At 45.4% G+C, this 27,922-nt stretch overlaps 1 protein-coding gene across 3 annotated transcripts in view; it reads right to left on the bottom strand.

Moving 5' to 3' along the window:
- Positions 1-3,852: 3,852 nt before the first annotated feature.
- Positions 3,853-27,922, bottom strand: part of LOC142584827 (potassium voltage-gated channel subfamily KQT member 1-like) — a 528,313-nt gene continuing 504,243 nt past the window's right edge. For all 3 annotated transcript variants that reach the window (XM_075695111.1, XM_075695109.1, XM_075695110.1), the window contains 3 exons: positions 27,669-27,796; positions 23,407-23,503; positions 3,853-12,452 (listed from right to left, as the gene is read on the bottom strand). In XM_075695111.1, the coding sequence (XP_075551226.1) occupies positions 11,880-12,452; positions 23,407-23,503; positions 27,669-27,796 (798 nt within the window). In that variant the 3' untranslated portion in view covers positions 3,853-11,879. The remainder of the gene's footprint in view (positions 12,453-23,406; positions 23,504-27,668; positions 27,797-27,922) is intronic.

The following is a 27,922-nucleotide window of genomic DNA, read 5'->3' as shown; positions in this document are numbered from 1 at the left end:
AGTTAGTATGGTATTTTCTTCATGAAGCGCAATCTTAAATCGGTATTTTCGCTTATGTATGCGTTTCCCCTTATAGGAAGCAGAGAGAGCGTTCACAGCAGTATTTTCGTAAGCAGGGATACAACATAAAATTAATATCATTATGCAGATCAGAATACACAAGGCAAGAAAGCGATGCAGTCAGTAAATAAAAAACAGTTCGTCGAAATATTATAGACCTCAAAATATCTGAATTTCGTTCGTGAATATAAAAAAGCCCTTACGCCCCTCTCTAAAAGTATGTATGTGGTTAGAAAATAAATTTAAGCACCGGTATTGAAAAGTAACACAACTATACAAGAGATTATGCGTGATTGAAATGACCACTTTCGAGCTAGGAAACTCTACTCTTTACAGTGATTGTGTTGTTATAACACAATATACTGTATAAAGAAGGTGCTACGCATACTTGAGTATAGCATAACGCGGTCTCTTTGGAATGAAGACGCGTTAGAACTTTTTTCATCTATGTGTTTAGCTGAAAGTTTCTTTACATAAGTTATCACAAGAAAATACAGAAAGTACAGAAGCAAACAGTGTTCAAGTAGATAACGGCAAGATGAAGCTCATGCTCGTAACGGTCGTGTCACTCAGCGTAATTTGAGAGCCGTGTACGGTTTTGATTAGTGACTTTATACGTCCGCGTTCATCGAACCACAGCAATGAATCTAGCGATTCACAAAGAATAGAAACGACGCGTTAAAGCATTAACGTGTGACAGTGGCATATCTCGTGGTATTCGTTCCTTTAGCAGCAGATGTTTCCAAGAGCTGGCGTGCTGCATGCCTTCCAATGATTGCGAAGTATGCTAGTGGTCAGCGAAATACCGTTTTTGCCATTGATGTTGCTTACACAGAGGCCATCAGCTCAATAAATAATTTAATAAATACGGAAAAATGCTGGTGATGTTCATCTGGCTACTCCTCAGGTTTTTGTAGATAACGCAGATATTTGTGGGCATCAGTTTTCCATAACGGGCTTTTCACAAAGGTAAGCCTCTGCTTTGCACAATGGCGTCATGAGGATATTTAGCTAGTTTGGTGTAGCAGGCACGTACCATATCTCTTTTAAATACTGAACTGCCCTAATTAGTAAGTCATCCTAAAGATGTTCTGAGTTACACCTGCCCCGGTTCACTAACGCTTTGCTTCGACTGGTTTTTCGCACACAGTCATTCACGAAGCCTTTACTAAGAATGCATCTGCTGACGGCCAATATAAAGATGTTTCACCTTAGCATGTAAATAGCGATCATCTCTTGAAATTGACGAGATACATTTTAACTGTCGTGATTTAAATAACGTGCACGTGCAAAACATCATCTCTAATAGACGCTGCAGGCATACAAAAAGGCACAAAACCATACAACCGACTGTAATAGGAACTCAGCAGTGGCTAGTCTACGACAAGACCCGTGAGATGAATCGGCTGGTCCCTTCTATATAAGCTCATGTGAAAATAAATGCAACGATACTAGGCCTCTTGAAAGAGTCCTGCAGTTGCATAAGTTATGAACAAAAAATCTTTCGGTTCAAAGGTTTCAGTCAAGTGAATCAGCTCACCGATGAGTTCTTCGAAGTATTTAGAAACAATAAAGCTTTACCGGTGAAAACTTCTCGCTGAAGAGTTCTAAGCCCATATTCACAAAAAGCTTCTACGGTGAACTGGTGGCCTCATTTCGACCGCAACCAAATCGAAACCAGTACTGATGCTTTTTGTCAATGGCAAAGAAATCTACGAACGAAAAGCATTGGGAATTTGGCCATTGAGTCTTTTCTACCAGCCTTATAACTTCCTGCTTGCCAGACGGTGCACATCTTATCCAGTCGTAAGCGCTGCTTCGTCCAGGGATCAGTTATCTTATCCTTTGCCGTTTGTTGGCTCGATATTCCGCTCACATAGTTATTAATAATCATGTCAACGTGTTTACCGCTTTCCAAAAGTTTCAGGAAATCTTGTAGAACGGTCGTAAGATAGTCAGACCATGCTGATAATCTATTAAGAAACAAGATAACTGAATAAGACCACCAGGACAGGAGAAAGAATGGAAGCCTATGGGTACAGGGTTACCATAATGCCCAAAAATTTTACGACGATTTGTGGGTCACTTTCCCACCAAATGGAAGGATTTTCCTACACGTCCATTTAACATATTCGCTCGTCATATGAAAGCGACATTCGCCACGTACGCAGCATTTGCAATCCAGTGTTGGCATTTTCAGGACCTTCAGAAATAAAAACTATTTTCTATATCTAAACTGCTTTAACCTGACAAGCACAATACGACAGACGGCTGACGTGAACAGAAAAGTCATAATGAAATGTAATAATAAAACCATACAGTGAAGCACAGCGCAGAAATTAGTGCACAGCATCTAATTTTCGTTCTAGGAAACAGATGCCGTTGTAAATATTACAGAAGTCCTGGCATTCGGAAGGGTGTCAGAGCAGTGTTTGCCGTATTTTGCTTGCGGTGCCAGGAAGCTTTTCAAGTTCGAATCTTTGTCAATTCTTAGTCTTCAATGCGCAAAGGCACTGTTAATGTTACATGTGTCTGACTACATTACCCAAATCAAGCTAACGCTGCAAGTTCCCTTCACTTTTTCAACAGGGTTTTCACGACCAGAGGATAGCCTTAAATTATTTTTTGCCAGTATTTCTCTCAAGTAGTAACAAATATAATTAAAGAAGTAACCGCAGCCTGTCTGCTTTTGCCTGAAAGCCCTATCATCCGATTGTATTAAAAGGCACGATTAGAGGTAAATGACGAGTTGAAATACTCTTTTCACGTTTCAATGTCGCCACGCTCGCCACGTACGGTGAATGAAAGATCTTACTTCCCTACCAATGTTAACTTATATGATTCAGTGGCGCTCAGTGGTGTAGTAAATAAACATTGCACTAGGAAAATACAATGTGTGCGAACATTTCTTTCTCATGAAATATTATAATCAGGCGTGTGGAACATGAAGCTGCCATGTGCACAAATTATGTTATAGGCTGCTTTCAACTTATCTTGCACTGCCTATTTCTTTGGCTAGTTCGGATGCTAACAAGATTGTTGGGCCCCCTATACTTGAACGTCTAACATTCCTAATGGCTATTCCTAATGGCTAAACGTATCAAATTCGCCTCTGTGTGTAATAAGCTCCTTCTTTGTGTTGTGCAGTCTATTGCGCTGTCCGCCAGAAAGTACACATTGAGAAAGTACATCTTCCGGAGTCGTAAATATTAGCAAATTTCGCCTAGTGGTTCAAATTCAACTTTAAAGGCAGCAGACACTGTTTCAACAGTCTGAGGTCGGCCGTGCTCTGGTGCGAACACAGAACGCCTGTACGAACAGAGAACCATAATTTCCTGAAGCTCTCACTGCGAAGCTAGCCAGCACAGTTAGAACAAAAATCTCCTTTGACACCTTTACAGTGCATGACTGAAGCTGAACTTGCCTGCATTACGGATGGTCTGAAAGCGCTGGTGCGCAGCGAAGACCCTATAAAATGTATACTGGTTTCATTTTACACCGACAGATATTTAACCTTTCATAAACTGCAGCACCTAAAGTTGCAGTCAGCCTTTTACGATATATTTTGATTGCGCCTAAGGAATCGATCCAGTAGGTTCAATGTTTTCTGGAATAACGAGGAATGGAAATCATCAACACTGAAGCTTCAATTCTAAAAAAAAAAAATGTAACACATGGTTGAACGCAGCAGTGAGCTGCCTTCGAGCCGCCTATAAATTCCTTATTTATTCATCTATTTGACGTTGGAGCAAACCTCACTAAACTGTCAAAGTTGCTGCGTATTTCATACTCGTTTGTTGAAGAGAAACCACTCCGAGAAGACAGCACACTTTAAAGAAAAGTGATGTCAGCGAAACGAACAGACACAAGATATCACCTCAACTCTTGTGCTTAGCAGCCACTGAGCTATTTCTATAGCATCGTTAATTTGGGGCTTGCGTACGAACACTGCTTACAAGAAAACACGTTCTCACTTAGTATTTGCTCATTCAATTTTGTACTCCGTCCTTTCTCCCTGAAACAACAACTTAGGTAGCACGTATTCAAGCACGTCTACAGCTCATATGTCTTTAGTAAGCTTCTGTGAACTTGAGCCCTAAAAGTTGCGTTTCCTTTGAAGGCCCGCGCATTCAGAAAAAAAAAAGATCTTGGTGATTCTCCTTTAAGTTATGATTGTTTTACGAGCTCATTGTTTTCGGCTACCTGACGCTACACCAACGCGTGGTACTTGAGGAGCGCTAATTATGTAGCAACTATTCCGCAGGGCCTACACTCGCTTCAGTTTTCATTTGGGAAAGTTACGTCACTGTACAATGCCGAAGACATTTGAAGAATTAATGGGTGACACGACAAAGGGTGTTTGACAAGCGCACTTTCCTAGAAATGTTAAAGGAGAAAAGCATCCCCACAGTTTTTTATTAGCAGGGAGAGTTCAGTATGGTCACATTTCGTAGAAAAGCGTGCTCTGTGGGGAGGTAATTTGAGTGATATAAGACGGAATTACACAAATTTTCAAATGTTCAAAAAACGAAGAGAAACCAAGGTGCACGGGCTCCTTTACATAGGCAACGATGATACAGACGATGCTTGTATCGAAAATTCAGATGCTAGGTGCATGTTAGAGCGGCATCACGCATGATTACGTAGTGCTGAAGTGCTGGTACTATGCACTTTGGGCTTGTCAATAGGGCATAGTGCATGACATTAGGCACAGAAATCAAGCATGGAGAGCGGAATAAATCACCTTTGGAGACGACCTGACAGGGCAGCATACAAACACCAGGCCGGTCCTGACATGCCCTGTGCTCGACAAAGGAATCACGTCTGTTTAGCGAGATTAGAAATAAGCAGATTAGACGGTGAATGGGTTGTAGCATTCGATATCAAAATAATTTTTCTGCGAGTCTCATTTTAGTGTGCGCTTTCTTCAAGACCGGTATTTTGGGAAATTTGCTAAGTTGAACTATCGTTCATCTAATCCGTCAGGACTTCTCTTGGTTCAACAACGGAATTATGCTCCCGAGATAGAACCACTCCTGGCTATCGAGCAGCGTAAGTATAATTGTTAGGGACACAACAACAAGCTACCGTAGGCCTCACAGCCAAAGTTCATCAAACCAGTGCACCAAAAGCACTCGAAAGCTGCATACTTGAAAGTAAATTTCATTTCCTGGCGCACCGTGACCTTCGTTAGAATTTTGAGGGTACACTCAAAAGGATCTGCCCTTTTGAGTAACAAATCAACGAATAGATCATATTCCTCCTGACTAGTTTTTTAGTCTCAGCAATATTGGAACATATTATCTAATATAAATAGCAGCCCGCTTTCTGCATTTCTTTTGCACAAGGAAAGACCAAATTCTATGCGCAGAAGGCAATGATAAAAAATTTACTGCTTTTTGTCATTCGGTCGCACACAGGAAGAAGCAATTATTCAAGAACACTTACAATCCATGATATTCTCGATTACATTTTCAGTGCGATAAAAGCATCAAAACAAACAACGCCTTGAATCAGTGTGCATTTCCTGAATTCGAAGTGAACGTTTTCCCTGAGCGTCATTCCTAACCGTGTCGCATTTATTCTTCAGTGCCCTGTAAGACACATACAACGCATTACAAATCACCGTTAGATTTCTTGTGTTTTTACTCCTGAAGTTTTCCCTTTCGAGAGCGTGATTACAACGTAGCATGCCAGGTGCCTGTAAGCAAGAGAGTGTAGCAGTTTCTGAAGGAATGAACGGTAAGAAACGAGGATGGTCTATTAGGGACAAACACGAAGCTTCACGGCAGTTACGGGTAACAAAGTCAAAGCGAGCAGCCTCGGCTTCTCCTCTTATTCTGCAAACACTGTTGCAGAACGTGCTTTCTTCAGGTACCATGTACGCGGCGTCAGCAGGCGCAAAAACGGGTATGTGTTCACAACCACACACGACTTACACATGAAACTCTCACAGGCTCTGTCTCAACTTTGCGCGCTTGGGTATAAAGAACACGAAGTTTCGTTCTTTTATTGTTAAATTCCTAGTCCGTCAACTTCAATCGACATATCGAAGAAGTTATAGCTTAAAGAAGTTGAACAGACAAATATTGACCACATTCAATAATTTTTTTTCTTCACCATTTTTATTACGATGACGATTTTACTGATTGGCGCAGTCGGTTTTCTGCTACTTCTGAATGCTTTTTAACGCCTCAGATTGCCGCCAGTTATTTTCTGAAGTTTTCAAAGATATTAGTTAGAATGATTCTTCAAATCAATTGCCTCTAGGTCTAGTCGGCAGAAAAAAAATCATTATTGTTGGCTGGCAGAGAAGCAATCCGCAGAATTAGATCGTAGAACCTGCCGAAACGGCCGTGCAAGAAGTGTTGCACATTGAGTGCAGCCAGCACCATGTGGAGCGACCTATGAAAGCTCGTTGAGACTCACCTGCTCAATTAGGGGATTCACTATCAAGTGGGAGGCCTGCTTGTCGGGGTACCAAATCAGCATACTGGTGAAGATTTCGGTGCTGCTTTCGTAAACCTAATATTGTCGAAGCGGCTTACTGTTGAGCATAGGCGAATCTTGGCTCGGGCCCTCAATGCTGCTTTTACTTAAACAAACGTTGCGACTGGGACGTGCGTAAGCTCAGTGCAGTGGGATGGTGAGCGAAACAATAGCGAAGCATTTGGCTAGCGTCTGTGAATCACCATCTCCACATAGCGAAGATTTCTTCCGTGAATTAGCGCTGAAGTCTCTACAGAATCAACACTGCGTCTGTGCACAACAATCGTAACAGTTGTGCTTTGAGAGCAATATGTACTTACACCTAACCACGTAATCTCACATGCGTGTCGTCTTTTAATTACCTGGTCAGAACTAGAAGTACAGTTGCTTGATCGTAAAATTCTGAAGTGTTGAAACTTCTCACATTTTTTGTGTAACTGCTTTTTACATATAGCTTCTTCTCCTGTCATCGCAACGGTGATAACTACGAAAGTCGCAAGAAGAAGTATCAACCGTGACACCTTTTCAAAGAGCGTGAGTTATGTGTTGCACCCAATTCCGGGCACTGTTATTGTGTGTTTCTAACAGATATATTCTGTTCACAAGGTATACCTGTAATTTATAACTTTTAGCAAGGAAATGAGAAAAGCCAATAAGAGTGTACACCGAAAAATTGCATAATTTGATGCCGCAAGAGGAATATTTAGTGCGGTTATTGGTGTATGAGTGCTTCCTCAAGCGCCTACATCGTGCTACAACGTAATTGGTCGATGATTACCGACCACTGTTGTCATGTTAAAAAAAACTGAGAATCGCACCTCTCGGAATGCCAATTCACTTAGTCGAGACTTTTTAGCATGCGCTTCACATTTCTTCGATATTCGACAACTTAGCAGCTCATTTGACAATAGCAGACTGAGAGGTAAACGCGGTGAGCCTAAGCTATAGCTTGCCCACACTTAATGTATCTACATCGGCCATAATGAAATTACTCAGATCTGACAATTACGTCATTCATAGACCGGGGAGTAATAAATTGAAATGTTAGCACAAAGAGAGAGAGAGAGAGGTAACGGCGGATAGACGACAAAAAGTCGCCACAGTGTTAAAAAAACCTGACAGTGGTAAATTATTTGAATTCGTTACATTTAGGGCAAAAGTAAAAAAGATGGTCGTCATTATTGAACCTCATTTTTCATTAAAACAATACACAATGCAATATCGGCACTTTCGCTCATATGATTTCACAGCTGGTTTTCAAACTGCAATCTCAAAGTGCCATAAATAAATTCCTCAGCATTTCTCGCTTTCTTGCGAAATGTGAAGCTCCCTCTCGAAGTTATGACATGAACGCCACATTCATATTTCAAAAAACAAGCCAGGAGAAGCTATAAAAATACAAATGCCTTGCCAGAACTGCAGGCGGCTCCTCAGTATAATCCTCATTTGAAACTAACCAAGGCCAACGCCGCTAATATAGCACGCGATGAATGGCTCTGATGCGCAGATTACTTACAATGGCTTTGGCAGCGATAAACAATCGACTGTTATTATTTGGAGGCAACAATAGCGCAGGTGGATCCAGGGCTGTTTTGAGGAGCTACGCCCTTGAAGTTCGCAGATGATTTTTTTTAATCACAGGACCAATTGAAAGCCTGACTACAATGGCATTATTCTTTTCAGGGCAGATTTTAAAAGGCCAACAAAAAAACATACTCAACAGTTAGCCGATATGACCGCAGCAATAAATTCGATAACCAATACACTATTTAGTTTGGTATACCGAGGTTTTCTGCAGCTGTCAGATTACCGGGCATAGTGGAGACGCTTACTTTTGAATTACTCGCAGGATTGTACACTATGCTTCAGATATTGCTCTACCCTCTCGATTGCTATTTCACTGAAAGAGTTGTCATGAAATTTGATATTTTGGCGCATGATCGAAATACTCTATTTTCTAAGCACTTCCTTCGACAAAAGAGAACGGTTCCGAGTTTCTGTTATACTTGAATGCAGTGCTGCTTGAGCTGCGATTCGTCCAATGAGATTCGAGCGGAACTCAAGATGCACCTACGGCCTTTCCTTGCTTTGATGTGCTATTCAGTATGTTGAATGAATGATTAGATCTATAAGATGCGAAACAGTTCCGCGGGTTTGCATGTCTTCGGGAAGAGGGATGGTTTCTAATGTGTCCACACAGGCGGCGAAGATTAATCTTGGTATAAACCTGGTTTTGCAACAACCTGTTGCTTCAGAGACTTAGATTATTGTACATGAGGCGAGGCCTTAAAATATTTATTCAAATATTTTCTTTCTCTCGTTTTCTTGTTCCACTTTGGGTTTTCCCCCACGGTATCTGAAATGCTGGGCATTTTTATTGTAGACATAACAGATCTAAACACAGTAAAATAAATGTGGAATTGTGTCGTATCTTTTTCATAAATTATTTTTCATTTTCCGTGTAAGAGTGAGAAATACTGCAACAAATTCTGCAACCTGTCATTTTGAGAAATCAACGTATTTCATATAAATTGCGATCAGAGTCCACGATGACCCTCCATGCGCCTGCAGCTAGCAACTCAGATTTTGCTGGATTCTTAGGTGAAGCAGTTAAGTGGAGCACAGCGCATTCAACAGACCTAAATATATGAGGTGCCCCTCTAATTAAAAATGTCGGGTCTTCTGTATGATAGGAGTCAATATGTTGTCACGATCCCGAAAAATATGCTGAGAGCAAATCTGTGATAGCGCTCGTTGTGCTGTCGCTTTAATTAAAGGGTTGAGGAAAAAAATACTGCTGGAATTTGCACAGCCTATTCTAACAAAAGTACACCTGAAACAGTGAGAAAAACGTGGAGACACTTAAGTCCTTGTGCCGAATATTTCGCGACAAACTTGACATCTAGTGCAGTGGAAGACAACCTCCCATCAAATCACACACACACAAAGAAAGCGAAGTATGCTTTTCAAGAGAACAAGTTTGGATTTAAGAAGTGATCCTCGTTCTTCTGCTATATAGTTTCCCATGTCAACAGGCTGTAGAAACGGACTTCTGTGCCTATGGAGAAGTGTAGTCTTTGCGAAGTGCCGATGGTGTAATTACGGTTGCCGCAACAGCAGGGTTCCAAGCCGGTAACCCGTCTTGGCACTGCTAAGCGTTACAAGAGGTGCGCTGGTCAAAAGCTCCTCTAGATGAGGCGTGCAACAAAACAGGTTGTTTTTAAATGTGTGTTTTCGCACTAATTTTGTTGCCGCATGCGATCATAGATGCACTGCAACAGACTACTGCAGGAGGGGTGCTTCAATTATGCTTCGAGCGACATTTTGACAGCAAAAACTCACTCCTGCAAACAAATACGGTAGAACGAACATATGCTAGCTTATTTATAAGACAGATGATGATAACATTTATTATGTCTTCAATCGCACTCCGTAGATTACTTCGAATATCATGGAAAACATGGTCTTACAATCTCCTGAAACTGCGCCTCTCAACAGAAGCCACCGAACAAGCAATCAATGAGCATAGTGTGTGCTCGGTCAAAGCTGAGTTAATCGGGACACAGTGCTAATTTATTTGAGGCATGCATTTGAATTAGCATGTTTCTTCTTGTAATGAAATAATAAGCACTGAGGTCACGCATCTTCTCATGTGGCAGCAAGCCGACACTTAAAACGTGGCAGCAAGCAGCCTAACGCTAAATACAGCTTTAACTACGGGGACCGCATTGTTGGCGAACATAAGGCAATCTTGACAACATTGTAGGTCACATATTCGTTTGTTGATGACGTTGTAATCGAAAATTTAAGGAACCAATACTGGCGGACTGGAAAAGTAAGTAATTCATAAACCACAGTGAAAAATCATCACAGAGTATCGTGAGAAACAGGGTTCTTTAAAGTTCTAAAATCCAAGCTGCAGGAATGGTGAGTAACGCGGAAGTCTAACTTTGCTACATAGCATAAATTCGTCGTGAAAGTGAATCGCGTGGTTAGAGAGTTTTTGACACACTGAGCAGCAGCTAACAAAAAAATCATGTACATAAAGCTATCCTTCCCCCCCGAAAATGAGGCATAAAATATTTGCCCTCACTTATAACCTCTTGCGCTTCAAGAACTGCGACTGATGAGGACCCCCATCGCAGTACAGCGAACAGCAGAAATACAAGCAGCATGAGCGATTAAAAGGCGCAAATAAACACGTAGTCAAGGAGACAGAATAGCCGGCGCATCCACTGTATGCAGGTGTGGACATGAAGGTAGCCTTTAGGCAAGAACATTTGAGCACATCGTACTATACGCAAAGCTTTAGTTAATAAAGCCTTTCTTTCTAATTTGGTCGCAAGCTTCTTTAGTTTTGATACCTATACAAAATATATTTTGAAAGAACTACCAAATGGGAACAATGTCCTCTGAACAACCATTAAGCACCACTCTATCGCAAACACATTTTCGTATACTAGAAAATCTGTGCATCAGTCTGAATCGTTGACAAGCACCGTCATCACAAACCACTCAGGCTATCGGAATGTTTGGCTGTTTAGTGTTTCGCGTAGTGCACCGTAAAGGTAGCAACTACAATGAGCGCGGTTCATTGTTCTCGCGTGAATTTACGGTTCAAGACTGGCCACTCTGCTGACAGTAAGACTGGCGCATTTCGCCTACACAAGGGCTGAACACAATGGCGAAACTACATACGGAGCACCACCATCGATGTGAAGGCCTCTCATAACGCACAGCACTTTGTTTTAGTGGACCATCAAATATGGCGATATTCGCCTGACTTAAACAAGTCGTGTGACTAGGCTGTGCCGATTCCTAGTTTTAACACCTTTGTCGTTGTCGCTGTGGCAATTTAGGGTAAATCCTGAAATTTTACGTGACTGTCTAACAAAATTCTTTCTATACAGCTTTCTGCGAATTCGTGTCGCCCACAGTAGCGGAAATATTTAGTGTCGATCGAATCAGTAAACAAACTGTTTTGCTACGGTGCGGTGGTGCGTAACCTTCGGTGCAAAGCGCCCACCGCCGGGGCAAGGTCAGACTGTCGTTTAGCGGCAGTTGAACGAGTGAGAACGTGCTCATGCGAAACATCGCGTTTTGTCACGGGCCTCCCGTAAAATCGCGTCGTGAAACAGGGTGCGCTAGGATGCGCGCAAGGGCAGCATCGTGGTCACGATCGGTATGCGGTGCCGCGTCATCACGACCGCCTTCTGTGTAGCCGGGCGGCGCGGGTGACGGCCTCCGGTCGGCGGCGCACCGGCGCTGCGTTCCGCCGCCGACTCGCGCGCGAGCAGGAGGCGTCGCCCCGCGACGTCCCGGCCTGGAAATCAGGCGGAGGAGAAGTTGTGCAGCGTCGGCCTGAGGAGCGCGGCCGTCTCCGTGACGGACACGGTGACCACGCTCACGTCTTCCTCCTCAGCTCCGCTCGGCTCGTCGTCGCTGGCCGCCGCGCTCTCCGATGTGCTGGCCATCGACGAAGACGCGGCCGTCGTGGGTCCGCCCCGGTCCTCCATGGGTGCCTCGGCGGCCTGGAGTCTCTGCTGGTTGCGGCGCCTCAGCCGCGTACCCAAGTCCGAGTTGCCACGCTGCATGACAGTGGGCCGCTCGAAGGTCTTGGTGACCGGCGTGTTGGGCTCGCTGCACTGCTTGTCCAGCAGGGTGGCTCGCGGCGGCGCCGGAGCTGCCCCGCTCACCGGCTGTGGCTGTGGCTGAGGTGGTGGCTGGGGCGGAGGCGGTGGCGAGGGCGCCATGGAAGGCGCCGCTGACGGTGGCGGTGGTGGCGGCGGCTGGTGACGCAGGCTGAGCCCTGGCGGAGGCACGGCGGGTACGGCCAGCAGTCGCGCCCGGTCCTCCATGTACATCTCCATCAGCTGGTCCAGCTTGGACTCGATGTCCTCGACCTGCGGTAGGGGTGGCGAAACGCGTGCTCGGTGAGAGCAACACACCGCACTCGTTCACCCAAAACAACGGCACTGAAGAAATGAAGCTAGCGGCTTCACGTCGTCTTTCGTTGTTATTATTATAGCAATGACTATCCAGGCGCATTTCTACCATTGGCGTCGCTGTCGCCGTAAGGTTTCGTATAAAGTTCACGGGCGATAAAATCTTCGCCGCGCGCCGTATGCTGCATGTGCGAGTGAAAGCGTGCGACGGTGAGCCGGCGATCTTGGCTCAATCTCGCACACGAAAAAGAGGCTCCGGGGGGCGACGTAAGTATAGCGGGGCGTGGCACTTCTGCAGGCGCCGGGCGTTCGTGCGCATGCGCGATTAAGAGCGGGTGCGAGAGAGGAAACGTGGGGGATTTTTTTTCCTTGAATATCTGACTCTCCCTTGACACTACAGAGGAGAAATTTCATAGCGCGTGTTGTATGCGCCTGTTCTTAGGCGGGCCGGCATGGCGGAGTTGTATCGAGTTTACGCTCGGACGCTGGCTGCCGGCACGGTGAAACAGGTGAAGCAGCAGGCGTTCACTCTCCATTTGTTAATCGCTGTGCAAGACAGACTCTCTCGCATCTGAGGCGCTCGTGCCAATTCAGTCGTGCCTCATCATACTTTCTGGCGCCTTACGGCGATCTGCCTTAGAAATAACACCACGGAAGTTTCCGTGGGCGCAGTAGGTACCGTAGTGGAGGCCGGGTCCCATGTATTGAAAATCTAGAAGGCACAGCGCCTTAGCAACCGCGGTTGAACGCGACTGGCTGAAAGGCCGCCGGTGACGCTCGATGCCCCTGCAATCGCTATGAGAATACGCCGCGCCACCCGGGCGCTTTTTGCGCTAAACTAACGTAATCAAAGCTAACGTGTCCGAGGCGCAAAGACCATAATCCTGAAGTACATGTTGCAGGGCTAGTCGGTTCATATTGCTGAGTGGATCATAAATATCGCTTGGCGGAAACAAGGAACGACGAAAAGGAACAAGGATTCGCCTCGGAGGCTGGATGGCGGCGATGTCATGAACTTCCTGCATGAAAACGCCGTGACATCTCATATTATGACGGCGTCTCGCCCGGTCTAATTATTCGTCTATCGGCAAAGCCAGACTACGTTGCACTTCGAAAAAAAAAACAAGTCTGAGTGACTCAAGCTAACGAGTCTCGTGAACATTTCGTGGACCGAAAAGGCAGAAATGTGAAAAATTTTAAATTACTGACTTCAAATAAAAGTGTCGACGCAGAGTTTTTGGCACAACAATTCAAGAAAATGAAGCTCGCTCCGCTTTTCGTATGCTATTTGTCGACCCAGTTTTGTTGCATGAATCAGAATAGAGATCTGATGGAATAATTTAGCAGTATAGGCCCTTTTCGCGAAGCAGTTTCTTCTAGTGGAACGAAATGACGCTTTCGGGGCCACGCCGCGCGTTGCCTCAGCGAAAGCGCACGAATACGAAACTACTACCGCGTCGGCCCTTCTGTCATAAACTGTCCGAAATGCAACTGGGTGTCCACAACAGCACTGCGCTCCATTCCTGCTGCAAAATGTGGAACGGTGTGTGTGCGTGGGGCGGGGGGGGGGGAGATGTGTGCAGTAGTTGGCTACAAGAGTAGCGATTGGCATATTAACGAATGGAATGAATCTGCGTAACCAAGTTGAATGAACCGCTTCTAAATAAGAATGACTTGTGTTGCAGGCCCTTCACTGTGCACGGCTGTCCTCCAGGATGAAATAAAAAACTGTACTCGCCCGCCAGCGCTCTATCACCAACCTCCGAAGACAAGATTTCAACTACGGAGCGTCGGCAAGAGTGAGTACCGCTCAATATACATTGACAGCGGGAGTAGTGCTGCTTCCTCGCATACTAATTTTCTCGCAAGTTATTTACACACATTTACCGCAACGTACCCTTAAACTTAAACCCACTCTGTCATTCTCGTATCAAGAATAAATGGACGGGTGCATACTTGAATCAATGTGCCGAAGCATGGGTGATGGTGGCTACACTGACTACACGAGAATGTTCGAAGCTCAACGTTTCCTGGTTGTCTACAGAGGATAAGCGAGTGACTATATCGACAACACGTATTTGCAAAAAAGGCTATTTCCAAGTACAACATATCCACGCCTCAAGCACAAGAACAAATGTTTCGCAACTGAGCACATCTGGGAGCCATTGGGCAAAATATAAACAATCAGGTGGTGACCACACCGAATAACGTCACTTGGTCTCAAATAGGACAATCCGCGTCTTTAAAGTGTTTACCAAGTAAAGAAACAAGAGCAAGACATACTCACCATATCTATTGATAAGAGAAAATTTTGTATAGCTTGGAATAGATTTATAGCCGCGCTTGTAGTACAACCAGCATTTTGCACAAGGCGTAATCAGCTCTTACATTCCCTCTGAAGCTGTGGCCAAAGCTTCTTGTCGTCCACTATTACGGTTGGCGTCTGGCACCAAGTGCAGAAAAGGATTTTCCTCACCCGACCTTCACTCACCTTGCCTCGTCGAAATGAGGCGTGACCGTTCCTGCTACGGTTGGCGTCCCGCACCACGTGCAGAGAGGGATTTCTCTCACCCGACCTTCACACACCTTGTCTCGTCGACATAAAGCGTGACTGCCTAATTCGCCATGACCATTTCGAATGTTTGACGGTCTGGCGGAAGCCCCGCAGTGTTTTGTTTACAGGCCTCTTTTGTGCGTGTGTGTGTGTGTGTGTGTGTGTGTGTGTGTGTGTGTGTGTGTGTGTGTGTGTGTGTGTGTGTGTGTGTGTGTGTGTGTATGCGCGACTTTAGAGGGACCCTTTCCTCGAACGGCCAAAGTCTACACGAGAACCTCCACGAACCAGCAACGTGCAAAAGAGACGGACAAGCGTCTACAGTTCCAGGAGGCGGGACGGCCCCCTCCTTGCAGCAGACTTGGTATAACCAGATGAGGAGCGGCCCTCTTTCTGTGCCGGTCACGTGACTTCGACGGAAGCAAGATCCCTGCCGCGATTGTAGAGAGCCTATTAAGAGGTTCCGAAACGTACTTTTGATCACTTCATTGTCTTCTCTTTGTATTTCATCAGCCTTTGAATAAACCGTGCAAGTTTCGCACTGGAAATCATCTCGCCCTTGCTTGGTCGCCGTGGTCTACCGGATGCCTACAGCCCGCCGACAACGCCACGCTACACCATAGTAACGTCGGTCGAGCTTCGATAGGGAGGCGCCGCTACAACTCGGCAGCAGCACGATACGCTACCCTGGAGTACGCAAAAAACTGACTGGCAGCGATTGGGATACGCAACCCAGGAGACCCCAACTTGGAGGACAATTACGAGATCGTAGCCTCTTCGTCCTGGCGACAAAGCTCGAAACGAAAGTGACTGGATTCATGACTGCATATGGTGAGTGCACGGCCTTTCTTCACCAAGATATCACCTGGCTTTACGTATATTTTGGAAAGTACAGTGCAGTGATTTTTCTTTAACCGTTGACGGAAGTTTTGAGTACGTCAAGGTTGTTATAGAGTGAAGAGTTAGCAGCACTAAGTGCAGCCATGAACTTGAAGGCACTAAAGAAGCCGGAATTGTTGAGCTTGGCCAAACAGTTCGGCCTCCAAATTGCCCAATCAAAGAGAAAGCCGGAAATCATAGAGGCGATCGAAGCGATCGGGGCAGACGACGATGAACTGGAAGAATGCCTAGAGAGCATCGCAGAGAAAGAGGAAGAGCGTAGGCGCCTAGAGAAAGATGAAAAAGAGGAGCGTAGGCGCCTAGAGGAAGCAGCAGAGCGCGAGCGGGCAGCACGTGAGGCAAAACAAGAGCGCGACCTCGAAATGAAGCGCCTAGAAATTGAGCTCCTCAAAGCTCAAAATACTGGAAGACCTAGCACAGAGGCACGCGAAAGCGAGCGCAGAATGACAGACTTGATGGCACCCTACGCAGTAGCAAGGGACATAGGTCTTTTTCTGGTACAGTTTGAGCGCACGTGTGAAAAGGCAAAATTCGCGAGAAACACGTGGCCGCAACCCTTCCTTACGTTACTGCCACGTGAGGTAGCGGATATCATCGCCCGCATGGAGAAAGAAGGTGAGACTTCGATGAAGTCAAAGCGAATCTGCTTAAAAAGTATAGATTATCAGTAGAAGCATTCAGGGGAAAATTCAGGGAAGTAGAGAAAACCAAAAGTGAGTCATACTTAGATTTTGCATACACCTTGGAGATAAACCTGAAGGAATGGCTCAGAGAAGAGGGTGCACTCGGCGATGTCGAAAAGACGATGCAGTGCGTTGCTTCAAAACAGTTCTACCGCCGGCTGCCAGTAAACATCAAGTATTGGGTTCAGGATAGACCAGGCGTAGACACTATCACGAGAGCGGCAAATCTCGCTGAGGAGTACGTAGCTCGCCGGGTGTCCGAAGGCAACGAAGCTCCTAAGAAGGAGGTGAATAAATACAGACCCGACAAGCCAGAGTGATCGTCCAAATCGAATCAGTATAAATCGAAGGAAAGATCAGATTCGGTGAAAAGTAGTTACGAGAACAGCTAGGGAAGGGAGGAGTCGCCCGAAAAGACGCCAGAAAGACAAAAAAAGCTTTCGAGGCCAAGAAACCAATAGTTTGCTACAACTGCCAGCAAACAGGGCACATCTCCGTGGGATGCAAAAATCCGAAACTTGTGTTGATGTCTCTAACTATTAACGAAGAAAATCTGAAATTGCTAGAACCGTATATTCGAAACCTCGTGGTAAACTGCAAACCGTGTAGAGTGCTTCGCGACTCGGCAGCCACAATGGACGTGGTGCACCCGTCGTACGTGAAGGGTGGCCAGTTCACGGGAGAATGTGCTTGGATAAGGCAAGCCGTGGAAACCTCCAGTGTTTGTCTCCCTGTGGCCAAGATTCGTATCGAAGGCCCTTTTTGAGTACTGGACACTGAAGCTGCCTTCTCGGCACATCTCCCGCCTCAGTATCCATATTTGTTTTATAAAAATCTGAGGATTTGCTGCGACGCAGGGAGATCGGGTTTAGTGAAGGGATAGTGCAAGCCTGAACTCGTTCCAAGGCAAGGGAGCTCGCGGCCAAGGCAGTGTATGAGTGTCCAGTGGTGGAGGAAACAGGTTTGACAGAGGATTCGTCAACCAGTACCGAACAGGACAGCCCTATAGGGGATGATGCTGAAAGTACTTCAGCTAATGAAGAAGTCAGGAAAGCAGCGGAGCCTGAAATGTCTCGCGAGGCAGAATGCAGAGAAAAATTATTGAATGTAAGCCATGCCACATTGACTGCAGAGCAGGAAAAAGATTCCACCCTGCGTAACCCAAGGCCGGACGCTAAATAATGTGTGACCAAACAGAACGTGAAGTTCCTCAAAAGGACAGGCGTCCTCTAGAAAATGCACCAGTCGAAAGGGAGTGCAATTCGACCAACTCGTGGTGCCGCATCCCTATCGTGAGCAGCTCCTGCACCTGGTTCACGGGGGCTTTTGGACAGGGCATCTCGGCATTCGCAAAACAAAGGACCGCTTATTGCAGGAATTTTACTGGCCCAGCTGCATTCGAGAAGTAGATGCATTCGCAAGAAGCTGCGACACATGTCAACGCATAGGCAAGCCCGGAGACTAAAGGCTAAAGCGCCAATGAGACTTGTTTCCATTATCACGGAGCCATTTCGCAGGCTCATAATAGACACAGTGGGACCATTTACTGCAACGTAGTCTGGCTATCGACACATTCTTACTGCACTATGCCCCGCAACGAAATTTCCCGAGGCAGTGTCTCTCAAAGAAATAAGCTCGGTGGAGATCGTCAACGCGCTTTTGTCTATCTTCGCGCGAGTAGGGTTTCTCCCAGAAATCCAGTCAGATCAAGGATCCGTCTTTACGAGTGCACTGGCCTCAACGTTTCTGGAAAGGTGCGATATGAAAATCATTCATAGCTCAGTGTACCACCTGCAGTCAAACGCTGTAGAGAAAGTCCACTCAGTCATGAAACGGCTTTTGCGAGCCCTTTGTTATGAGCACAAAGCCGATTGGGAGAGTTGCTTGACTGCAGCGATGTTCGCGTTTCGAACTGCGCCGCACGAATCAACAGGTTTTTCACCTTCAGAGCTCTTTTACAGACGCTGCCTTCGCTCCCCTCTCCGCATTGTTCGAGAAGCTTGGGAAGGCCGGCCAACAATCCTTCGGCTGTGGCATACGTGGTAGAGCTCTTGGACCGTCTGCACACTTCTCAGGAATTAGCAGGGCAGGAAATGCGTAAGACACAAAGCAATGCTAAGCATTACTATGACAGGATGACTCGCACGTGACACTTTGAAGTTGTGGAAACGGTAATGATCCTAAAACCCCCATTGAAAAACAAGCTAGAGGTTCAATGGGAAGGACCGGTTGACATAATTAAGAAGTTATCTGAAACAAACTACGTAATCACGGTACCGGGAAAACGGAGGACACCACAAATGTACCATAGCAATTTACTTAAACCCTACCGGCAGAGGGAGGCCATTGTGAACATGTCTCTTAACCAACCTGAGGAGATGCCCATCGACTTTCCGGAGTTAACAGCAGTGACGGAGGCAAAAGACATTCACGAGGCCATTGACAAGTTAGTAGAACAGGCGGAGTTGAATCCCAATCAGAGGGCCGAACTGACGGAACTCGTGTTTGAATTTAAAGACGTATTTTGAGACACACCAGGCAGGACCACCAGGATCGTTTATGATATCGAGTTAACCTTGTCGGACCCAGTCCGTTCGAAAGCTTATCGCGTTTCGCCTCGTCAACGTGAAGTCATGACCGCTGAAATAAACAAGATGTTAGAGCTAGGTGTAATCTAGCCAGGAGAGAGTGATTATACCTCACCTCTTATCTTGGTTGAGGTCCCAGGGAAAGAGCCGCGGCCATGTATCGACTACCGCAGGCTCAATTTAATCACGAAGGCCCAGACTTATCCAATATCGCATATCGAGGAAAGGCTTGAGAAAGTGAGCAGTGCTAATTTCATTTCTACGCTCGATTTAGTCAGAGGGTATTGGCAGGTTCCGTTGACCGAGAGGGCAAGCAGGCTTGCAGCGTTTATTTCCCCGATGGGAACCTTTCGTCCGAAAGTCCTGACTTTTGGATCGAAGAATGCGCCATATTGCTTCTCTAGACTTATGGACCAGGTGCTACGAGGAATGAAGGACTTTGCCCTTCTCTATCTCGATGACATAGCAATCTTTTCTTCATCATGGGCGGACAATATGCAACACCTGCGAACCGTGCTGTGTCGTCTACGAGCAGCCAACTTAACTGTTAAGGCTCCCAAATGCCAATTAGGGCGCGCGGAGGTAGCTTATCGAGGTCATGTAATAGGCAAGGTCATCGTCGGCCTTCCGAGGTTAAACTGACCGCAATAGACAAGTTCCAGCAACCACGCACCAAGCGGGACATCAGATCATTCCTTGGCTTGGCAGGTTATTACCAAAGGTATATCCCGCGGTATTCCGAGAGTGTGAGTTCTTTAACGGATGCTCTCAGAAAATCAGAACCACAAAAGTTAAAGTGGGATGATGCAAGAGAAAAGGCTTTTAGTATGCTGAAGAAAGCACTAACGAGTCAGCCAGTGTTGAACGCGCCCGACTACTCTAAGCCATTCATTCTTTAGTGTGATGCCAGCGACAGGGGTAATGGGGGTGGTGCTCTGTAAAAGAGAGATGACGAGAACGAACACCCTGTACTGTACGGCTGTAGAAAGCTTTCAGTTCGTGAGGACGCATACAGTAAATCAGAAAAGAATACGCCTGCGTAGTCTGGGTGGTGCAGAAGGTGGCTTGCTATATCGCTGGTTCAAGGTTCACCATAGAGACTGACCACTGTCCCCTCACATGGCTGCAGTCCATGCCTACGAACAACGCTCGTCTTTTGCGCTGGAGCTTGGTTCTTCAATAGTACACCTTCGGTATTCGCTACAAGAAGGGTAAGCTTAACGGCAATGCCGACGGTTTGAGTCGTTGCCCATCACTCACCCGGGTTTCTGTGGGATTTTTACGTTCGTTCATACGTTCTTTCCGAAGTGTAGTCGATTGTTAGCTGATTTTAATAACTACGTCTTAACGCTTTCAAGAAATGGCTCTTTTTAGTGTTCAGGGGGGAGGGACGCGCGTATGGATTGGGAAAGGTGCAGCGTTTTTTTTTTAAAAAGCTTGGTGTATGTTCGGGAGGAGGGTGGCCTAGTGCTCGCTGCTTTGTGGTTGCGGATCCGGCACTGTTCAGGGGTGATTGCTTGCCCACGCAGGAGACGAAAAGTTGCGAGACCTGCTTGCAAGACCAATTTCACCGGACCGGATCAGGGAGAAAAGTCACAAGTGCGCCACGAGGATTTATACTCCGAGGAAACTACCAGCTACGAACTACGGCTTCGTCACCTCTAAGAGGAATTCTACTACTTAAGCGCCGATCCTTCGCACAGCGGCTGCTGGCCCCTGCGCGTCAGGATCTTCCTCCCCCGCCGGAGATGCTATTACGGTTGGCGTCTGGCACCACGTGCGGAAATGGATTTCGGTCACCCGACCTTCGCACACCTTGCCTCGTCGAAATGAAGCGTGACTTCCTAATTCGTCATGACCATTTCGACTGTTTGACGGTCTGGCGGAAGCCCCGCAGTGTTTTGTTTACAGGTCTCTTTTGTGTGTGTGTGTGCGTGTGTGTGTGTGTGCGTGTGTGTGTGTGTGTGTGTGTGTGTGTGTGTGTGTGTGTGTGTGTGTGTGTGTGTGTGTGTGTGTGTGTGTGTGTGTGTGTGTGTGTGTGTGTGTGTGTGTGTGTGTGTGTGTGTGTGTGTGTGTGTGTGTGTGTGTGTGTGTGTGTGTGTGTGTGTGTGTGTGTGTAAAGTCTACAGGAGAACTTCCACGAACCAGCAACGCGCGAAAGAGACGGACAGGCGTCTACAATTCCAGGAGGCGGGACGGCTTCCTCCTTGCAGCAGGTTCGGTAAATCCAGAGGAGGAGGGGCCCTCTTTCTGTGCCGGTCACGTCACGTCGACGGAAGCAAGATCCCTGCCGCGATTGTAGAGAGCCTATTTAAGAGGTTCCGAAATGTACTCTTGATCACTTCATTCTCTTCTCTTCATATTTCATCAACCTTTGAATAAACCGTGCAAGTTTCGCACTAGAAATCGTCTCGCCCTTGCTTGGTCGTCGTGGTCTACCGGATGCCTGCAGCCCGCCGACAACGCCACGCTACCCCATAGTAACGTCGGTCGAGCTACGATAGGCAGGCGCGGCTACAACTCGGCAGCAGTACGATACGCTTCCCTGGAGTACGCAACACCACCCAGTCACGGTTAACGATATCTGACGAACCAAAGGTTAGCTGAGCCGCAGCGGCGTCATGCATATAAATTACAAGCACCAAGGAAAGGGAGGCAACTGAGCCAAGCAAAGGACGCGTCACCTCCTCATCAAACATGGAGGCCCCCACGGGATTGCCGCAAAAAAGGGTCTGTAATTTGATCGACTACTACACTTTGGTACCCTTTGAAAGAAATCGTTGCTGCAGATATACCTAATTTTCCAATATTCTGGTGGCAAAGCATGAACCAAAGCGACATTCACGTTAGGGAAGTCAATAAAAGGTAATGTTGAATTCTTCTTTCTTTATTTTTTCTCTTTTCGCGAGTGGAGCTTGAGAAATCTTTATATTGGACCCGAATCACGCTACAGCTCAAAACATTTGCATAAAGTAGTCAATGCCCTATATAGGTTATGCAGTCCGTCGCACCTATATCAGGGATGAGCTATGATCTTAATCTAAGACGACAAAGTTGCGCAATTTAACGTAGAATAGGCGTTGTTTTATTACTGAGCGCTGTCATCAACCGACCTAGCGCCATAGCGCTGTCATCAACCGACCTAGCGCCATAGCTGTGGCCGCCATTGTTAAATATATGCATATCTCTGGCTGCTGAGGGAACCAGGAGTCGTTTTCTCCACGCGTGTTGATCGATTCGTTTCGCTCGGCGACCGTTCACTCCCGCCCCAGCGCAGATAATGAGCGCTCCGGTGCACGAAAACAAACCGTATTTGGTCGAATCTAACCACCCCTAGTATCTCAGCAGATACTGCTGCTTCTGTTTTCGCATGTAAAGAGTTTGGCAGTTCCTCTTTTACAGCTGTAAGAAGCACGTTTGTCTTCGAACATGGTGCTTCTGGCTTACGAGCTGATGCTTTGCAAAGCGTCAACGAGATGAGAGAGCCCAACCACGTTCTGACTCGACACAACATACAACCAAATTCTGATGGGTCGTACACTGATAAAATTGTTGCTATGTTTATTTGTCGGCTAATCATTCTTTAAAGCCCCGAGTAACTTTCAGTTGCTCCGATCAGCGTTGCTCCGTAAGATAACATTCCTTGCTTGAACCTTAGAATACATTTTCAGGTTTTAATGCAAGTGCACTACCCCACATAGGTAAGCAAAGACGGTTGTGTGGAAACAGGGTGGCAACGCTCCAGGAAAATCGGTACACACGGTCGACGCCTATGACATGCATGGCTAACTTGTATAGTGAACACGTCACCAGGTTGAGCCGATACATCATCCATAGGTTATATCCGCACAACCCTCTATGATATGGTCATGGCTACACTGCCTAAGTAAACCCGCGAGCGAGGCTCGCGAGTAATCACGCTGCTAAACATAAGGTCCCGCACCAAACGCATTGAAAATAATATAAAAGGCACAGGATATTAAAATAACACTACTAGGCTTCTGTATTAGTTCCTAATACTAACTTAGACGTTCCAGAAATGGAAGAGAAAACACTAAGAAGAAAAAGCAGCTCCGTCCTCAATCTGCCGTCTTTTATTCGTAATGTGTGCTTGAGCTAGCCAATGACGGCATGTTACATTGCAAATAAAATATTATCACATTCTGGGATAAAAACAAACAAGTACTTACGGCTCGCTCAACTTTCACGATCCTCGATGCTAGGCTTATCTTTGATTCGTAAACATCTTTTGCTTTGGAGCCAACTTTTCCTAATATTTGGTCCAGTCTGTAAAGAAAGTAAACAAATGGCGAGACATCATCTTTATACCAGTACACGCGCCTGCGCAGGCAATCTTTTTTTTTTGAAGTTTCCAAAGCCACTATATGAAAATTCGGTATAAAGCACACTTATATGCATAACATGGCACTGCGAAAATGCGACGCGTGAATACTGAAGTTCGGAGGCCTGACCGAACTGCACCAGAAATTGCTCAGTGCAAAAAAAAGAAAAAAAAAAGAAAACAATAAATCAGAGTAGAGAACAGTGAAGCGACAGCGTTGCACTAATTCAAAGGCGTTGAAGAGCAAGAATATGGGAAGCATAATATGTAACCAACTGATCCCATCATATTGTTAATGATATGTGCACTTTTGTTTGTGTTACGTTTCAGATGTAAGATTTACTTCAGAAAGTTGCATCAAATATTAAACTGTTACATTCACACTAGGTGGCCCTGTGGTTCAAGAACCGTATGCCGGACCTCCTGTGAGAGTGAAAACGGAAATAACAACAGAGACCATTAGCGATAAAACGCTTGTAAGCGTAAAAGTACAAATAAAATTAAGAAGAAAAGCACTAGAAACAACAAATGAAAAAATAAGAAAGCTTTAGATTAAATGAAAATGATTTCGATGTATTCCAAGACAGGTTAATGGATGTTGCGTCTTTAACATTAGTGTTTAAGAAATTACGAAATACTATAGAAGAAAAAGTTTGTGTATAGAAGAGTTTGTTTACCATAGTTATTATCTATATTAGGCAGAAAAGATGGCGCTTTGCCGAAAGCTTAACACTGGTAGGATTAGAAAGTAAGTGAGCTTTAACAAAGTCCAGCGTAAGTAGGCGGCGATAAAGTTTAAGAAATTCTATATCAACGCTGTGCAGATATAGCACGGGAAGGGAGTAAATCTTTAGTTGACTGAAAATAGTAACGACGTTGATAGCCTGCACGAGAAAGTGAGTATTTCAAGTGCTTGTTTTTGTGACTTGTATTAAGTCCAGGTGTGGGTAGCGTGTGAACTTCCCCAGGATGTAAGAGAACAGTGTGTATGGTATGTACTAAATCAAACTATACCATGGTGAGCGTGTGGGCACCCAATTTACGTATCTTTGAGCAAGGATTTTTACTAATGGAAGCCTTTCAGCAAACTGATCTAAAATGATGGTGTAAATTTAAGCGATAGTCGACAATGGCACCTAAATATATGCATTGTTGCCATTTTTTATTACTTCTCGTTTTAGGTGTACTGCTTCTGTGATGTCTAGTATTTTTATTCGGTGAATAAAAGATTGTTCAGTTACGTTTGGATGCATTTATTTATAACCTATTTTGAATGCAACACGGCTGGAGCCAAATCAAGTGGGTGTTCTTGCAATCTAGCCTCATGAACGGACCAATAACTCACTTCACTGACAGGCATGAAAAACAAACATGTAACTAGAACTGTGAAAACTTATCCTGGAACAGCCTCTGAACAACAGCAAGCGTCCTTTTCTATGTCCGGATAACACTTTAATTTTTAACAGATATTCAAGTTTTACTATAACGCTGCCAAGTAATTGAAACCTCACGTCCTACAGAATAATTAGAGTACAACTTTATGATGAGAAGTATAGTGACACGTTAACTATGAATATTGTCACAAGTCTAGATTTTGAGGTGAAATGGAAAAAAAAAAGATTCACTACAAAAATTCACTTACGATTACGACACTCCCAAACGCGAAATTTGAGCGCAGCTCTATACGTGTTTTCATTTCACGCCGATCACCGCGACGCGCGGCGATATATATATATATATATATATATATGTGTGTGTGTGTGTGTGTATGTATATATCGGCCACACAGTTGCCGCTTCCCGGCAACTGCAGCTAAGCGATCGTAATCTCTACCGGGAAACGCTTGCGGCGAACGCTATGCGCGAAGGAGAGCTTTCTGGTTCTTTTTTTTCTTTCCCCCGCTGGGACCGCGCCGCCGCTGACGCGGATGCGCGGACGTGAGCGCCATCTGTTGGTGCTTCAAGGTGGCTTCCGCCGCTTTGCTGCTCGGGCTGTCTTCGCTATCGCCGTCTTTTCCCCGCTATCCCCCGCTGCAGTCGTGTTCGCTCTTTCATTCTTCGCTGTGCTGGTGCGCTCGGTTGGGCCAACGTCGGTTCGCTCGGTTACGCCAAGCACGCAACGCAGGAGCGGGCGCCTGATAGCTGCGCTCTAAAATTATACCACTTATATAGGCCTGTCATATTATGAATATCCGACACCTCGGCTGGTAGACGTCTTAAATGCGAAGCATTTCTTGACGAACACTTGCCACTTTTACATTGGTCGTTTGGTTATTCTGGTAAGTACCATAATAGGCACAGTTGGACAAAAGAGTATGACGAACATAAATGATACGTCATGACGTGAGTGTCATAACATGCGCGTCATGTAGGTCATGAAACAGCCACCTACGTCTTGGTATCTACCGATATTGGCATAGTGTGAGAAGAGCGCATGACGAACATAAATGATCGGTCATGACATGTTTGTCATGTAGGTCATGAAACACCCACCTACGTCTTGCTGCTCTTATGGTCGTTTCTTTATTTCGGTGTGTGTCAAAATTTGCATAGTATTAAAAGAGTGTATGACTAACATAAAAGGTAGGTCATGACATAAATGTCACGAAATGCGTGTCATGTAGGTCATGAAACAGCAGCCTACTTCTTGGTTCTCTCATTTCGTTAACTTGGTAGGCTCCCCGCGCAATGCTTCGCCTAACAACGATTCCCACAGTGCGTGGGATCTGCCGGCTTTTTTTTTTATTTCAGGAAGTTGCACAGGCCTTCAATAAACATTACGCAAATGAACTCGCTGAGTGTGTGAACCATATTGAATTTTATGGTGCTTTTTTTTTAACTTATAATCTGATTTTGTGTTTGTGCGTAGCGGAAAAAATTCTGCATTGTCTTTTCGGCAGAAAATCTCACCTAAATAAATAATAGCTTAGCTCTAAGGGGGAGTACCCTTTCGTTTAAATATCTGGGCGTATAGTTGGCGTAAAGTATCGTCAGCTCTTTTGGGAATTGCGTTCGTCCCTGTTTCTCGCGCTGTTATTATTTCAAACCTCACCTACCGACATTCCCAAGTCTCTACCCTTAAGAGCGTTATTGATCACCGTTGAAGAATAGTTTTGCTCTACTCAGTGATTTCTATGAAGAGAAGTATTAGCTAACATTAGCGATTAGAATGCACTTGCATAAACAATGATGCTACCACAATTGGTTTGACCCTAATGCTTCTGGCCGATTATTCCGCTTTGATTTCTGTCTGGCACCCTCAAGCATGGCCTGCTTCAGTTACAAAGCCACTTGAGAAGAATATTTCCATCGCAAAGAATTTTTTGTAGGCAGCACAGTTGACACACATCTAGCCCTATTGCAGCTATGTATGTGTCATTCTATCGACACTCGTATGTAGTAACGCCTTTGTTGAGAATGCGCCTAAGAGCTTGCACATGCTGACATAATACAGCGTCTGATACAAATTAGTAGCACCGTGATGGGTCAGAGCTACGGGTCGAAGGAAGCGCTAGGCATTGTAACAAGCTAATAAACTGCAGCAAATCTTGCGCCGTTCCCTGACTTCCTTTTGCAGCGTTAAAAGTGGGACGAGTTTGTGGAAGTAGTGCGCTCACTTGACCACTTTTATGGAAGCCAGTATAAACAAAACTGCATTGTTGGATATGCTGTTAGCTTGAAAAATATATTAACCATTAATAGTTTTTTACCACGCTCTTTTTGAGTAGTACTAATCATGGTAGCACTACTAAGGCGCTGCGTCGGATCAGGCTTTGGGCGCCCACAATACAGATGTCTTACCTTTTACTACGAGCTGAGCGAAACTCTACTACATGCTTCTTCAGACAACCAAGGACAAAAACGGCACTTTTATTCTCATAGGCACTCGTTCCTATGAGCAACGCGCCTGTGAATTTTGACTGTGCTTAAATATGTAGGACATCGTAGAAGAGTAAGTTATTCAGTTAAAAGCCAATCAGCAGCCTCCTGCGCAGTGCTTTGAGTTTATCGCGGCATAGTGGAGACGCACGAAAATCGAAGGAGTTTATGGCTCATGTGGATTTGAAAGCTATAGAATAAAGATGCCGACAATTACCAGCGTGCAACTTACCTGAATTGGATATTCTTGGTTCGTCCAAGGAGATCAACATGACCGGCTGAGTATTGTTCGATGACGTCTTTCACATCATAAGGCTTCAGGGCCTCCTTAAATTTCCTCCGCGCTACGAAATATTTGATCTGAAAAAGAAAGCATGAAAAGGTAATATTTATCTCAAGAAATCACAAACAAATTTTCCGCAAGCATTCACAGCTTGATAGCAGAGACTGAACACGGGCGCTGCAGTACCGCTAGTACGTATCGAA

This window comes from Dermacentor variabilis, chromosome 6 (genome assembly GCF_050947875.1).
Source record: "Dermacentor variabilis isolate Ectoservices chromosome 6, ASM5094787v1, whole genome shotgun sequence".
Lineage (NCBI taxonomy): Eukaryota > Metazoa > Arthropoda > Arachnida > Ixodida > Ixodidae > Dermacentor > Dermacentor variabilis.
The sequence above is the reverse complement of the archived record's forward strand: the minus strand, read 5'-3'. Positions and strand labels throughout refer to the sequence as shown.